A 16,374-nucleotide genomic window follows, 5' to 3' on the forward strand; every position below is an offset into this window, starting at 1 on the left:
CTGATCAGGGCTATCAGTTTCTCTACTTGTAAAAGGTTTGGTAAGCGAACACCATGGATCCTGATCAGACTGTAGGGATGCGGCGCAGGCTGGTCTGGATCCATGCTGGTCGCAAACCCATTATGTTGGTTTTGTCGTGACGCGGCTCAAATATGACTGGTGTATAGATTTGAAATAGTAAATGATGATATAATTGTTTACATGATTTTCTTTTCAGGAGATGGATAGTGTGTTGACAGATTTTGAGTTAAATTTTGCTGAAGGACATTTTCCAGGCTGGCCTGTTAGTATATCTGTTTGATAATTTTCTGAGTATAGGAAAAGTATAATTATGAACATGACTAAAATTCTATGAAGTATTTGAAGACTGCGTGTATTAATTACTGATTTAAAGCCGCATGCCTCCAGATGAGCGAAATATTTCAATAAAAACAAATTTGAGAAAAATGTACTAAGATTTTAGGAAAAGTAAAATTATTCAAGATTCAAGTAATAATTTACATGTTATGTGTGATTAATTACTGATTTTTCAGTATTTATAATTATTTCTACTGCGTTACTAACGCAGTAAGGGCAATTTTTGCATATTTTGTCCTCTTTTTCATAATTTACGTGGGCTGTAAGTGCCATTGATAATTTGCAAATTGCTTCCTTTTGGTTATTTCACTAAATACTACTTTTAAACACATTTTCAGTCTGATCAGGATCTATGTTGTTCGCTTACAAAGTCAGACTATAACAAGTAGAGAAACTGATAGCGAACAGCATGGATCCTGATCAGACTGCGCGGATGCGCAGGCTGGTCTGGATCCATGCTGGTCGCAAACCCATTCTGTTGGTTTTGTCATGACGCGGCTCATATATGTACATGACTTATTTAAAAGTGCAAAATATCCTGCCTATGCTTCTTTAAAATAGAATGTTTTGGACAAACGGTTTGAATTCAATGATTCATTTTTGCAACTTTGGTTATATACATTTAACTAAGAGATTGATAAGATGCAAAAAATTTACACGAAGTTACATTTGATATTTTTTTATTGATAACGAGAGACACTTATTTCTGCTAGAAACCCCACAATGACCGTCCCAACCGCACGTGCTCTTTCCTCTGGTGTCATTCGCCGCATCGTTTAATAGATTTCAATATTTCAATAATTTTATGATTTTCTGACATGTAAGTCAATACACAGCAATTTCTTATCAATTTTGTATGTGTACAACTTTTGTATAATGACAAGATACAAATTGCACGAAATTCACGTGCATCTCAGAACAGATAGTTAGACTGGTTTACACTCAATTTTATACATGCCAAAATATTTATCAACCCGTTTTATGACGGCAGACGAAAATTGATGAAATTAATACTTTAAATAAAAAAGATTATAAAAGATGAAAATGTGGAGTTAGAACAGCCTTTAAGTGTATTGTATCTATTGTTGTGTGGTTGATAACTATGAAGAGGATTTTTAACTCTGAGATATATCAAAACAATTCTATAAATGATTATAATATAACAAGATTAGACTAAACTATCGCAATTTCGTAGCTTCGCGTGTTCCTTTTTGCCCCAGTCTCCCTAGTTATAGAAGCCCCATGCAGCTAGTGCATTAGTTTTTGAACATGTTTAAAATAAAATAATAAAGAATGAAATCTGGATAAAACTGGTACGTGTCATATAAATTTAATTGAATTAAAAAATTTTTTTTTGACCCCGACGTGATTTGAACACGCAACCTTCTGATCTGGAGTCAGACGCGCTACCGTTGCGCCACGAAGTCATACATGCAGTTTGAGGACCTTATATGTGATGAGCTGATATTCAGAAATGAAGGCCTATTATGTGTCGCACATTAAGGTTCTTTCTAACAGAACAAATATTTTGAGTGTTAAATGTCTATGTAAATTAATTAAAATTTACTTGTTGTGAATATATAATATCACTACGTTTTACTTACGTTGTAAGTTTCGAATTTGGCGTATAGCTTTGAAAGAGGTAAAGTCCCGGATGTAGTTTTACCAAACAATCAAATTTTATTGGATATATAGACCAAATGGAGACACTTTTAGAGCAACAAAGGCGGTATCATGAAGAAAGAGAACGACTTATGGATGCCATGACAAAGGAAAGTTTACACACCGCAAAACCAGTAAGCTAATTCAGTTACTAGAATAGTGTCACATATTTTCGCGAGGCAAAATACTATCGTGGATCTATTTTTTTTTTAAATTTCAAGAACGTTTCGTGCAATCTTCTGGATCAGACCCCTTTATATTTTTCAGGAGTAAAACTTGTATAAAATGAACTTAAAGGGAATTGTGGTGGTCACTGACCTAACCAAAATATAGTGGTGTTTGACCTTGGTGAGATGGGACGTCCCAGTATTCCCTCAGTCCACATCCTGGTTTCCTGTTGAATGGACAAGCAATAAACTGCTCAGATTAATCTATCTGATTACATCCGTGTGTCAAAGTATCCAAAGAACTTGAACATCTATGTAAGTTTGTTATACCATTATAGATTTACTATAATGGTGGCAGCGGTGATTCAATTCTAGCTGCGGCCTGTATTTTTAAGACGCTACCAGTCTTCGGACCCACTTAGGTTTTTGTACCATTGTGGTTTCTAATTAGGATATTTTGATACCGGTATCATATTTTTTTTCTTCTATTGTTGTTCCAAAACCTAGCAATTTTTTGAAAGAAATTTGCAGAGGAATTTTTTAAGAGTGATATTTTCATAATATTGCTTATTTTCAGGCAAAAAGAGGTGTGATATTTTTTATATTGCATAATTCAAAGAGCGATATTTTTTTTTTATATTGCTTTTTATAGTTACTGTAAGGCACAATATTGTAGTATTGTGCAGGTGTGTGGAATAAAATAAATTTTATTTCGGAAATTGGTTTACAGTAACGGTAAGTGGTACTTTGCATGACCTGTAATTGCCTGATATTTTTAATTATTTGTAATAAAAATATTGTAATAAGTAATTATTAATATGGCAATGGCGATGGATAGGTCAGACACAAAAGGCCCCCACACCAATAAATCTAAGGTTGCGATTAATTTTGCTTCTGAGGACGAGTTGGTTAAAATTCCGGGGGTTAGTAAGAAGGTTGCTGCTATTCTCCTATCTATAAGGGGGGCTGGCGGTGATATCACAGGCGACATATTGTCTGCAATATGTTGTAAAAAGTTTACGGGTGAGGAATTAGATATGATAGATTTTTCACCAAATGAGGTTTTGGAAGAATTCCCTAGGAAAAAGGAGGCTTTAGAGCATCATACTGAAGCTTTTAAAGGGGAAGGGTCCTTGGATAAGTCATTTAGGTCCTTGGATCAGTCATTTTTAGACTTTTCGGAACCAAAGCCTGGGGCAGTAAAGCCTGATGTGGCCAGAGGGTCAGCTGGGGTGAAAAGCACTTCAGTATTTGGGCGTTAGAGAAGGTAGACCTGTGATGGGTGGGATAGCATGGGTATAATGGGGATATGTTTACCACACCTAGGGTTCCCCAGGCTATTCCTGCTGATTTTGGGTCTGAGCGGTCTCTATGGAAAGAACAGGGGACCACCTCATTGGGGGATAATGAGTTTGAGCCATTATCTCATGGGGGATGGGAACCAGTTTTATCCTGTAACAGCCAGGTCAAGACTATCGTTAGATAAAATGCCCACGAATTTAACATTTGATGGCAATTGCAGTTGGGAAGCTTTCATTTTTTAAGTTTTCCAGATATGCTGAGATGTGCCATGTGGTCAAATGAGGATAAACTGTGTGCGTTGTGCTTGACGTTAGAGGGCAAAGCTTTAGATTATTATGTAATTTACATAATAGTGGTGAAGTGCAATCGTATGCTTCTTTATACGATAAACTGGAGGCTCGGTTTGGTGACCAAATCTCACCAGAGGCAGCTCAAGGGCAATTTTATCAAGCTTTTCAAAACCCGGGCGAATCTCTTGATGATTTTGCAGACAGGTTACGTGCCTTAGCCGATAAAGCCTTTCAGGGGGTATGTGCCCAATTTATAATAAGTCAGGTTATAAGTAGGTTTTGCCATGGTTTATTAGACCAACAAGCTGGGTTCCATGTTTACATGCATGATCCATCCACGGTCGAACAAGCCAAATTATTGGTCCGTAAGTACCAACAGAGCCATGAGCAGTGTCTATTCTAGGAATTGAAAAATAGGGGTGATTTTCCCCCCTCCATTTCAAAAAAGGGGGCGATTTTCAAAATCAAAGGGTGCCAATATAAACTGCCAATGTTAAATCGTCTGCATTAAGTTTACACCGATGAAATAATTAAAACGATAATATTTATTTAAGGCAGCAGAAGTTGTCCCCCCTGAATTTTTAAACGAAAACAAATTATTACAGAACTGCCGCGATTGATTATAAAGGGATTAGCAATACAAATAATCGAAGTATCTTTCACGTATAGATCGTAGCCAAGCTAGGAATTGCCTCATTTTTCTTGATTATTTACTACACTAAAATGGCGCCCAACTGTCAGACCTAGCACACTAGTTCCGGTTGATACGGAACATTCCGTCAATTTCCGTCAACTCACGTAACCAGTACCATACGGTACTAAATTATTATAATTAGCTTACAGTTACCTCCCTTCGGTTTTCGGTGTAAATGTAAATAAAACAACCAAATATAATGCGGGATGGAAGTTTTACGGTTTTATTAACTTTTTTTATAGATGCGCGATTTTCACGCACATGATTTTGAATTGTGCGCGATCTGTTAAATACTAGCGTGAATCGCGCAATCGCGCGTCCTAGAATAGACACTGGCCATGAGGCCATTTTTGGTAGGAGCCAACGCAGTGAAAGGTGTGAAGGAAAGAGGGTTTCTTCAGTCAGTACTGATAGTTATGAAGTTCATTCTGATGAAGATAACTCTTCTGTGACTTGGGAAACTGTGATAGAGGCTATTGAGGAACTTGAAGATAAGTTTGAGAAGGCTTTTCACAGTTGATTAGGCTAAGGTCAAAGGTAGCCCTAAAAGTTTATAAAATGCTTTTAGGTGTTTTAAGGCTACAAGGTTGGGTCGATATCATGTTTATTCTAATATGTGGTTTCTTCTAATCCCAAAGGGGGGAAGGGAATTGGATAGAATAAAATGTAGGATATCGATCTGGGGGTAAAATCAGGTTGTAAACATGGTGTTTGGATCCAGGGACTTGCCATGTAGGAAATCAACTTGAGGGAAATTTCCTTGTAGTTGGAATAAGTCTTGGGGAATAAAAAGCCTGCCTTACCAGTTAGTTACTGGTGGGGGTGAGGGTAGCTGCAGATAGGAACCGCCATTGGGGTAATTAAATTTTATCTGGTGGTTAATCAGAGAAGAACTACCATGGGGTAATTTAATTTTATCTGGTAGTTTAGTTGATTGCATACCATAGACTGATCACTCATATAAGGTGTTTATTGGTTTTGGGAGCCACAAGGTAATTTGGCGGGATGGTTGAAGGATCTATCCCGGTGTAAGTTGCTGCAGCACAGATTAAAATCGTAATCATGGTAAAATGATGTAATGTCTAGTACCATGTGGGAAATCGATTTGGGACCCAGAACAAATCGTAATCATGGTAGGTAAAATGATGTAATGTCTGGTACCATGTGGGAAATCGATTTGGGGTAAATTGCCTTGCGGTAGGTGTCAAATTAGTATATGATGGCCCATGAATTGGGGGATCCTTTATTGACGATGTATGATGTGGTGCTATTGGCAAGTAAAGATCTCTTGGGTCACTAAGGGTCTTGGGAAGCCCTGCCAGGGAAGGAACTAAAATCTACGGGTTTCAGGTTAAAATCGCATCTGTCATTGAGTGTGTTACAATCAGTCTTGGTAATTAGGAACCTTGGGAACGAATCCAAGGAGTGTAAGCTCATTATCTAGGAATCATCTTAGTAATAATGGTTGCGAGCTTATTGGTGATTATGTTTCAAAAGGCCCTAGAGTCCATTCTGGTGTTATTTTCAGAAATCTGAGTCCCAGAACTGAGATGTTTGGTAACAATATAGTCACCATTAAGAGACGGTTAGCTCCCATATAGACAAGCAAGTTGCATCTGGTCAGTTAAGTTCACTGCTATGTAGGGGGTCACCAAGCACGCAGTTCCCGTCTCTTCTAAGCTAGATGACCTTATAATGTCATTTGGTAGGTTGCTTGTTAGGCCGACAAGCAATTTATATGACAGTTTTGTATGGGATCTATTTGGATGCAGGCATCTGTTAATAGTGATCATTACAAATGTTAGTACAATATTGGATTGCGTGGTTGGGGGTTTCTTATGGCAGAAATAGAATGAGCATCTTGCAGAACTGAAGTAGTAATTGTCATGATGTTATCTGTTAGGTTGAGCTCTTGAAATAAATGTCAGAGTTATAACAGTTATCAAAGGAAATGTGTTGTCTTTTTGGGATATAAGAATATAAGACTGGAGATTTATGATTCATTGTGGTTATTTAATGTGGTTTCACAGCTTGTGGGTGAAGGTTACTTCTTGATGGTTATTTGAATATAAATCTGAGTTTGGATCGTTTATTGTCCAGATAAGGTCTTATATTGAGGGATTTGGGTATAATCCTCAGGATGCTCATGCTGTTAAGCTGGTAGATGTGATAGGTGTTGCGGTAGTCTCTAGATATAAGCTGCATATCCTTGCATCTGAGTGTGAACCAGTGCATGAGTGGGTTAGAGTGTTTTGGCAGTAGTAAGAGATAAGTCTTCAGTGAATCAATTAGACCTGAAGGAGGTTTTATGTTTGTTGGTGATTGTTAGAGACTAATGTTGGTTAATTCTTCTCAGGGTGCTACTGGTGACAATTCATTCTAATAAATTCTTGTGGGCTGCTCAGGTTAATGAGTGAGTCGTAGAATTCTGCATAGTGGGCTGCTTAGGTGATTGAGTGAGTCGTAGAATTCTGCATAGTCGGCTGCTCAGGTAATTGAGTAAGTCCTAGTGGGGCTGCTCAGCTGATCAAGTCATAGCCGAGCTGCTCAGGTGATTGGTTTATGATAATCACCTATTTGGTACATGTACTAGAGCAGGGTACAGTACCAGTACTGGTAAGGATCCAGGAAATCATTCAATAGGCTCGTATTGAGTGCTGGATTAGATACTATAAAGGTCTTATCTGGCAGCCAGCCTTTTCAAATAGGACGGGGAGGAGTGTGGTGGTCACTGACCTAACCAAAATATAGTGGTGTTTGACCTTGGTGAGATGGGACGTCCCAGTATTCCCTCAGTCCACATCCTGGTTTCCTGTTGAATGGACAAGCAATAAACTGCTCAGATTAATCTATCTGATTACATCCGTGTGTCAAAGTATCCAAAGAACTTGAACATCTATGTAAGTTTGTTATACCATTATAGATTTACTATAGAATGCTTCCAAGTAAAATTTATAATAAAGATGCATACATGTGAACTTTTTTGCTGATCAAGTGGGAGATTTTACTCCAAAAAGAGGGAAATTTTAGAATTTGCAATAAACAAAGAAGGAAGTTTTGACATCAAAAATAGGGAGATTTTTTTAATTTGTGAAAATACCCCTTATTTTAAGTAAAAACCTGTGAAAATATGGCTGCAGAAAGTGGGAGTCTCCCGCTTAAAGTAGGAGGGTTCACATGTATGAAGATGAACTGTCACTGTTTGATTACTGTTTTCGAGTCAACTCGTCCCGTGCCGTGGTCAACTCGTTCCCTATCTCATCCCCTATTTTTTATTATTAATATTTGATTAATTATCAGAGAGTTTAATATATATCTTTTGAAATCCTTTCAAGAGAATTATTGGAATGGGCACTGGGGTACAATTTTACCATTTCGTGTGTTATATAGATAACTGTTTTATTAGTCCTATAACATAAGACATTTCCGTTGGTACTACGTACACTCCAACGTCTTATCGACTTCTTCATAAGTTCCTTTACCAAAACGTGCAGCGATTTTGAAGCGCTATATAAACCATCGTAATTTATTACAAAAACAATATTTTGAGTCAAAAGATATGCAGACAGTAAATTTAAACATTTTTGCATCAATGTGCAGCAAAAAAAACAAATGACTAACCTTCGAATGTAAATAAATCCAATCCAATACAATTTATAGTACATGTAATCAGTAATCATAAATGTAATCTGATTACTCCTGTCAGTAATCAGTAATTTAATCAATTACAATGTCAAAATAGAGTAATCAGTAATTTAATTTAATCAAGCATTTTAACAAATAATCATAATTTAATCGATTACAATTGTCAAGTAATCGCCCCATGTCTGATTTATACCACTTTCACCGCTATAAACATTGGGCCATTTTACCTGTCAGTGTTTTTTTTCTTTATATAACTACTACCCTAAAAAGGCACTGTTCCCAATAGAAAATAGGCATTAAAATTCCCAATTTCCAATGTTTAAATTCCCAAAATGGCTGTTCAAAATTCCTAAAAGGCCATGAGATTTCTCTAAAATAATTATAATCCAAGATATTCATATAAATCACCACTCAATAGTTCTACCTAGACAGTGGAAGCTGTTAATTATATTTGTTCATGATGACATATCTTATTTGTAGCTGAAAAAAATGCATAATAAAAAATCCCAATTTAAGTCAAACTAACGCATTTTTTCCCAATCAGTCTGGTACCGGCACCAGTCCCAAAGTATTGGAAAAAAACGCTGCCTGTATACATGTGGGCGGGTTTTGCTTAAGGAACTTATGAATCCCCCATCGCCCCTCCTCGAATAGACACTGATTATACTTAAATAATGCTTGTCCTTAATTTTGAATTCAACAATTCATGTGAAAATCGTGCCAAAAGTTGTTAAATAAATGCATATTTTTTCAAAATAATAAAATCAAAGACTGTAATAACAGTAATTAACCTTTTCCTCATATACTGATGATATAGACATGTTTTGACGGCTTTTTGTCCCCCTTTCTTTGAGGTCTCAAACAGTGAAAAAATGCCCTATTTAGGTTCCAAACACTGTTTGTCGTTTGAGAAATATTGTTAAAAAAGTGATTACTTTTTCGGCACTGCCCCCAGTCAAAATGGTACATCATGGGGTTGCCAGGTTTGGGGGGGGGGGGTTGAAGGGGGCAGTAGTCTCCCTCATCGCCAAGAAAATTTTTTGGACATGTGACAGGCTAAAAATGGCCTCAGGTCGATCTTACATTAACTAGCAAATAACACTGAAAAGTATTTTACTCTATCTCAATTCATTAAGAAGTTGCAGCACTTTGAAATAAGTTTTGATGGAAAAAAACATTGCAAAATAGTGATTTTACGCAATTTTGAGATGTCCCCCTGTTGCCATTGTAACAGGAAATTTACAATTGAGCATGCTGTTACAGAGGCTATGGTCCAATCAACATTTGTGCCAAGTTTCATCAGTATTGAAGCATTATTCATAGTTTCAGTGTAGTTTGAACTTGTAACAGGAGGCTTTTTAATGAAAAATTTTCACAATAATTATGCTCATGGTGTAAAAGGTTAACTTAAGTACGTGATAAAATATAATATCAAATTTAATACGGTCACTAGTATTATATATAAAAAACAACAACAACAAAAAACTGGAACTCTTTAATTAAATTTTGATTTGTATACAGCTACTTGTCTTGTGTGAGAATCAATACAAAGCTTTACATCTAATGATTTCCTGATATTTGGATATCTGATAATGCTTTTTAAAATGTTTTAACAGTTATAATATATTGTGTATTACACTAATTATGCACTGCAAATATTATTGTTTGATTTGTTTTAAAAAAAACAACAACTCCCCCCCCCCCCCAAAATTAATTATCCAATTTACACAAATTCATTTAGATTTTATTACATCAGAAAGATTGATATAAATCGTTGTTTTACATAATAGAATTATTTTAAGACTCAATTTAGTGACAAGTTGACAAAAAGAAGGTGTTTTGTCAACCAGTCATTTTATTCTACAAGATAATTAATTTTGCTTCTTGAAGACCTGATTGTTATGCAGCATAACCAGGCTATCCATGTTTCAAATTGATTTATATTTTAGTGTTATTGTTAATTTTACATGTAACAGAAGGTATATTTTGTTTTTAGGGTAGAGATCAGATCAACAAAGATCAAAGGCTGAGACAACTTCTAGATGTATGTATAATGTTCCATTTATGCTAGCTCTCTAAATTGATATAGTTTTTTTGTGTTTTTTTTACACTTGCCTGTAAAGAATCTTATTTAATTGATTTAATTGAATTTTTAGTACAAAATATCATTTTGATAGAACTTTTGGAGGTGTTATATTTAGTTAGTGACTGAAAGTACCAAATTTCGACCTCAAATTCTGCCTAAAAAGTACCCTGTTGACATCTTTTATCAACTTCAACAAGTGCATGAGACAAAAATATTGGGAGGCTGTATTGTACATGGTGATATATCATTTTTCTTCTAATTCTAGAGATATGTGGAATGCACAACAGAACTAAAAGACCTGTATGAAGATAAAGATGGGTATGTATTGGACACACTTTTATTATATATATTTCATTGTTTTAGTGTTAATCAGATGAAAAAAACATTTTCTAAATACATGTACAGTTTGATATAGTAAATTACCTTAACATTGGTTCATCCACACCATGGGATATTTTTAAAAATTAATTAACTTTGACAATTAATTTGACTGTATAGAAAACAAAAAAGTCCGAGGGAATTCACTTTATAAATTTTTTAATATATCATTTACTTAATGAGTGTACAGTTTATAATAAAGAAAGGGCCTTAAAATAATGTCTAAAATTGTTTTATATGATTTATATTTGTATATTAAAGATTGAGGAAAGAGGAGATGCAGGCCTTATATGGTCCAAATGAGTTCCAAGAATTTTACTCGAGGATGAAACAGCTGAAGGATTTCCATAGAAAACATCCTAATGAGGTTTATAGTCTATTTCTGTAGTTTATACTAATTTATTTTTAGTTTGATTGTGTTGGAAGCTATAACCTTAGTGAAACACTCTCGCATCCGCTCCTGGAACAAACCAGTACTAAGCAATGAGTGTAAAGATCTTGCTATTTCTTTCACCTTGATATGTCATAAAGTGAATAATTGATATTGTTAGGTTGAACAAACAGTTGCTTGTTTGTTTTCTTTCTAGAAGATTACCTTTTCATTGTATCTTAATTTATGAATTGATATCTTAGTTTTTGTGTTGATACTTTCCATGAGTGTTCTTTTTACTTTTCTCTATAAAAACACAGAGCAGGATTTTAAACTACAATTCCTGATAAAAGTATTTTTTTTTATTAAAGGTCAGATTCTTGTGTGTTATTAAATTATTCACATAATATGTATGAATTGTTTTGACAAGATATGGGCTTGAAATATTGCCTGAGGTGTTAAAGAATAAAGGTCAACAATTCATAACCATGATGAAAGATGTATAGGAAGATAATCAAGTAAATTATAATGAAATATTTACAGATAAGTGTACCGATGTCTGTAGAGTTTGATGAGATCAACAAAATGAGAGAAAATGCTGATGAGAACACAAGTAAGCAGTTTTACATACCCCTGAATCAACAAATTTGGTGTCATTCTATTGTCTGGTTTCGTCATTTTTTTCTGTCCACAATGATGTTTGAAATACATCGCCATAACATCTTAATTCTACTAGCACCAGTCAGAACCTTCATACTTGTACACTACATTGTGAATGAGAACTTTATTTTGACAAATTTGAAATATGACTTTTAACACCTAAATAATTTACGTTCAAGATTGAATTTTAATCTGCATTTTTGATAGGTATTAGATAGTTGGTTGAGGTACATGTAGCACAGAAGTTTCAATCAAGTGATTGATATCATTAAGCAGGAGTTATCAATTTTACAATTTATTTTTTCTTTTTAAATATTTGTAGCAGAGGTATGGTCCTCCCCCATTACAAATGTAATTTGTAGATAACTGGAGTACATTTCTTTTCACACCATTTATTTCTTGCTGATTTCATGTCTTACATTTATATAAATCACCAATTTTGTAAAAATATAGACTTAAAAGCTATCAAAATTGGAAGCAAAATTTGGTTACTTTATTCATGCTAGAACTGATATGTAAATAATGCAATTTTAGAATGTGTATGTTGATAAAGAATTTTCATAACCAAATTAAAAATTTTGTTATTGATTTATTTTACTTTTTTTTTCAACATTACAGATATGATTGAGTTTTCTGATGAGGAAGGGTACGGTAAATATCTAGACTTACATGACTGCCATACCATGTTTATAAACCTCAAAGGAATGGACGTAAGTTAACAATATCAATTACTAGAAAGTAGGAACAAACACAATGTTTGATTGTGTTTCTGTTTGAGTATTCCTGAATTAAGTTCAGCTAGCTTAAGAAAGTAAAGTTCATAATTTTTACTTATCTAAATATGTGACAAAATTGCATAAGACATTATTAATTTTTGTGTGTTCAATTTTAGTGATGAATTAATTGCAATGCTACATTATCAGACAATATTTAAGGTTTGGTAACTTTAATATGTGTGAACTTTATACTGTTAACTATTTGAAGAGAGCAAAAGTTTGATGTATCATAGCAATATGTGGGTTGTCTTCAGTAACGTTTTTTTTTTTCACAATACATTTATTATGCTCCCTGAAAAATTTCTGGGGAGCATATAGTCGCCGCCTTGTCTGTCCGTCTGTCTGTCCGTCCGTCCGTCCGCTTTTCTTGTCCGGGACATAACTTTGAAACAACAAGAGGTATCAACATGAAACTTTGTAGGTAGATAGATCTCATTGAGTGGGTATGCAGTGCACAAGAACCGTAACTCTGCCTTGCCTAATTTTTTAATTAATTCCCTTTGCTTACTTTTACACTTTGAACTTTGTCCGGGACATAACTCTAAAAGTATAAGAGGTATCAACATGAAACTTTGTAGGTAGATAGATCTCATTGAGTAGGTGTGCAGTGCACAAGAACCGTAACTCTGCCTTGCCTAATTTTTTAATTATCCCCCTTTGTTTATTTTACACTTTGAACTTTGTCCGGGACATAACTATAAAAGTACAAGAGGTATCAACATGAAACTTTGTAGGTAGATAGATCTCATTTGGTAGGTGTGCAGTGCACAAGAACCGTAACTCTGCCTTGCCTAATTTTGTAGTTATTGCCCTTTGTTTATTTTACACTTTGAATTTTACCCGGGACATAACTCTAAAACTATAAGAGGTATCAACATGAAACTTTGTAAGTAGAATGATCTCATTGAGTAGGTGTGCAGTGCACAAGAACCGTAACTCTGCCTTGCCTAATTTTTGAAGTTATTGCCTTTCGTTTATTTTTACACTTCGAACTTTGTCCAGAACATAACTCTAAAACTATAAGAGGTATCAACATGAAACTTTGTTGGTAGATAGATCTTATTGAGTAGGTGTGCAGTGCACAAGAACCGTAACTCTGCCTTGCCTAATTTTTTTAAATATTCCCCTTTGTTTATTTTCACACTTTGAACTTTGTCCATGACATAACTCTAAAACTATAAGAGCTATCAACATGAAACTTTGTAGGTAGATAGATCTCATTAAGTAGGTTTGCAGTGCACAAGAACTGTAACACTGTCTTGCCTACTTTTGAAGTTGTTGCCCAGAGCTGCAGATAAGCTTTTGAGTTAATTGGGTATTTACCCCTGGACTTGACAAGCAATTGGGTAACACAGAAACAAAATTGGGTATCATTTGAAAATTTATTGGTTTGCATAGATTTGCATCGGTCAAAATATTGTCCAGGATCTCGGAAACAATATACACAAAGACTGTAAACAAACATTGTCTAAAAAGTTCATTTAACAAATTTTTTACAACATCTGGCTCGGTAAAATAACCAAATATTTTGTAAGACTGCATTGAAATAATTAATTTTTATCAGCCCCGTTTCGCCATTTTGTTGAAGCAGAAAGTAAATAAACCTCAGTCTGGACTGCTATTTAGTTATCTCTCATAAGTATATAAAGCTTTTCCGCGAAAAAATATCTTTAAACCAGTCTACTCAATTGTTCCCGGTTAACAAATGGAAAACGAAAGTACAGAAAGGGAAACAGGCCATTGTGTACACCGGTCTTACTGACTGTCGATATTTGAGACCGGTGTGTATACAATGGGAAACAGGCTATTTTCGGATTTGTTTGGCAGTTTTTGCTAGGTGAATTATGGTCCAAGATATTGAAAATACGCTAGAGTATCAAAACAAATTGGGTACTGATATTTTGATTTGCGTTTTTATTACGCAAAGATTTTATTTTATTTGGGTAAATTGAACAAAATTATTGGGTAATTACGCAGATACGCTGCTTATCTGTAGCACTGGTTGCCCTTTGTTCATTTTGACACTTTGAACTTTGTCCGGGACCTTACTCTAAACTTATAAGAGATATCAACATGAAACTTTGTAGATAGATAGGTCTCATTGGGTAGAAGTGCAGTGCTTAAGAATCATTACTCTGCCTTGCCTTATTTTGAAGTTATTGCCCTTTGTTTATTTTTACTTTTTGACTTTTGTTGAGGACATAACTTTAAAACTATTAGAGATATCAACATGAATTTTTGTAGGTAGCTAGATATCATTGGATAGAACTGCAATGCTTAAAGAACCTAAACAAAGCCTGGTCTAATTTTAGAGTTATTGCCCTTTGTTCATTTTTACACTTTGAATTTTACCCGGGACATAACTCTGAAACTATAAGAGATATCATCAGGAAACTGTATAGATAGATAGATCTCTTTGAATAGAAGTGCAGTGCAAAAAAAACATAACTCCGCCTTGCCTAATTTTGGAGTTTTTGCCCTTTGTTTATTTTTAGCTCACCTGTCACAAAGTGACAGGGTGAGCTTTTGTGATCGCTTTTCGTCCGTCCGGCGTCCGTCCGTCCGTAAACTTTTACTTTAAATGACATCTCCTCATAAACCACTAAGCCAATTTCATCCAAACTTCACAGGAATGTTCCTTTGGTGGTCACCTTTAAAAATTGTTCAAAGAATTTAATTCCATGCAGAACTTTTGTTGCCATGGCAACCGAAAGAAAAAACTTTAAATATCTTCTTTTAAAAAACCCTAAGAGCTAGAGCTTAGATATTTGGCATGAAACATCTTCTAGTGAGTGTCTACCAAGTTTGTTCAAATAAAATCCCTGGGGTCAAAATTGGCCCCGCCCCAGGGGGTCATTGATTTTCCCTATATGCATGTAGTAAAAACTTACAAATTCTTCTTTGAAAGAACTCAAAGAGCTAGAGCTAAGATATTCAGCATGAAACATCTTCTAATGGGTGTCTACCAAGTTTGTTCAAATAAAAGCCCTGGGGTCAAAATTGGCCCCGCCCCGGGGGTCATTGATTTTCTTTATATGTGTATAGCAAAAACTTAAATAATCTTCTTTGAAGAAACCCAAATAGCTAGAGTTTAGATATTAAGCATGAAACATCTTCTAGTGAGTGTCTACAAAGTTTGTTCAAATAAAAGCCCTGGGGTCAAAATTGGCCTTGCCCCGGGGGTTTTGATTTTCCCTATATGCATATAGTAAAAACTTTAAAAATCTTCTTTGAAAAAACCTAAATAGCTAGAGTTTAGATATTTGGCATGAAACATCTTCTAGTGAGTGTCTACCAAGTTTGTTCAAATAAAATCCCTTGCGTCAAAATTGGCCCCGCCCCAGGGGGTCATTGATTTTCCCTATATGCATATAGTAAAAACTTAAAAATTCTTCTTTTAAAGAACCCAAAGAGCTAGAGCTAAGATATTCAGCATGAAACATCTTCTAATGAGTGTCTACCATGTTTGTTCAAATAAAAGCCCTGGGGTCAAAATTGGCCCCGCCCCAGGGGGTCATTGATTTTCCCTATATGCATATAGTAAAAACTTATAAAATCTTCTTTGAAAGAACTCAAAGAGCTAGAGCTAAGATATTTAGCATGAAACATCTTCTAATGGGTGTCTACCAAGTTTGTTCAAATAAAAGCCCTGGGGTCAAAATTGGCCCCGCCCCGGGGGTCATTGATTTTCAATATATGTGTATAGCAAAAACTTAAATAATCTTCTTTGAAAAAACCCAAATAGCTAGAGTTTAGATATTAAGCATGAAACATCTTCTAGTGAGTGTCTACAAAGTTTGTTCAATATAAAAGCCCTGGGGTCAAAATTGGCCCCGCCCCGGGGGGTCTTGATTTTCCCTATATGCATATAGTAAAAACTTAAAAAATCTTTTTTGAAAAAACCTAAATAGCTAGAGTTTAGATATTAAGCATGAAACATCTTCTAGTTAACGTCTACAAAGTTTGTTCAAATAAAAGCCCTGGGGT

The 16,374-nt window shown here is 35.0% G+C and overlaps 1 protein-coding gene and 1 non-coding gene across 2 annotated transcripts in view; one reads left to right on the plus strand and one right to left on the minus strand.

Annotated features, from left to right (window-relative positions):
• Nucleotides 1–1,712: 1,712 nt before the first annotated feature.
• Trnaw-cca (transfer RNA tryptophan (anticodon CCA)) lies at nucleotides 1,713–1,784 on the minus strand. Its single transcript has one exon. It is a non-coding gene; the product is annotated as a tRNA-Trp (tRNA).
• Nucleotides 1,785–1,833: 49 nt separating this feature from the next.
• The window catches only part of LOC132759806 (splicing factor 3A subunit 3-like), a 31,139-nt gene continuing 16,598 nt past the window's right edge, over nucleotides 1,834–16,374 (plus strand). The window contains 6 exon segments of the mRNA XM_060751663.1: nucleotides 1,834–2,153; nucleotides 10,114–10,161; nucleotides 10,469–10,521; nucleotides 10,843–10,948; nucleotides 11,495–11,564; nucleotides 12,230–12,321. Of these exon segments, the coding sequence (XP_060607646.1) occupies nucleotides 2,058–2,153; nucleotides 10,114–10,161; nucleotides 10,469–10,521; nucleotides 10,843–10,948; nucleotides 11,495–11,564; nucleotides 12,230–12,321 (465 nt within the window). The 5' untranslated portion in view covers nucleotides 1,834–2,057.

The sequence above is a fragment of the Ruditapes philippinarum genome, unplaced genomic scaffold, assembly GCF_026571515.1.
Source record: "Ruditapes philippinarum isolate M1 unplaced genomic scaffold, ASM2657151v2 ctg2955_1_1_1_1, whole genome shotgun sequence".
NCBI lineage: Eukaryota > Metazoa > Mollusca > Bivalvia > Venerida > Veneridae > Ruditapes > Ruditapes philippinarum.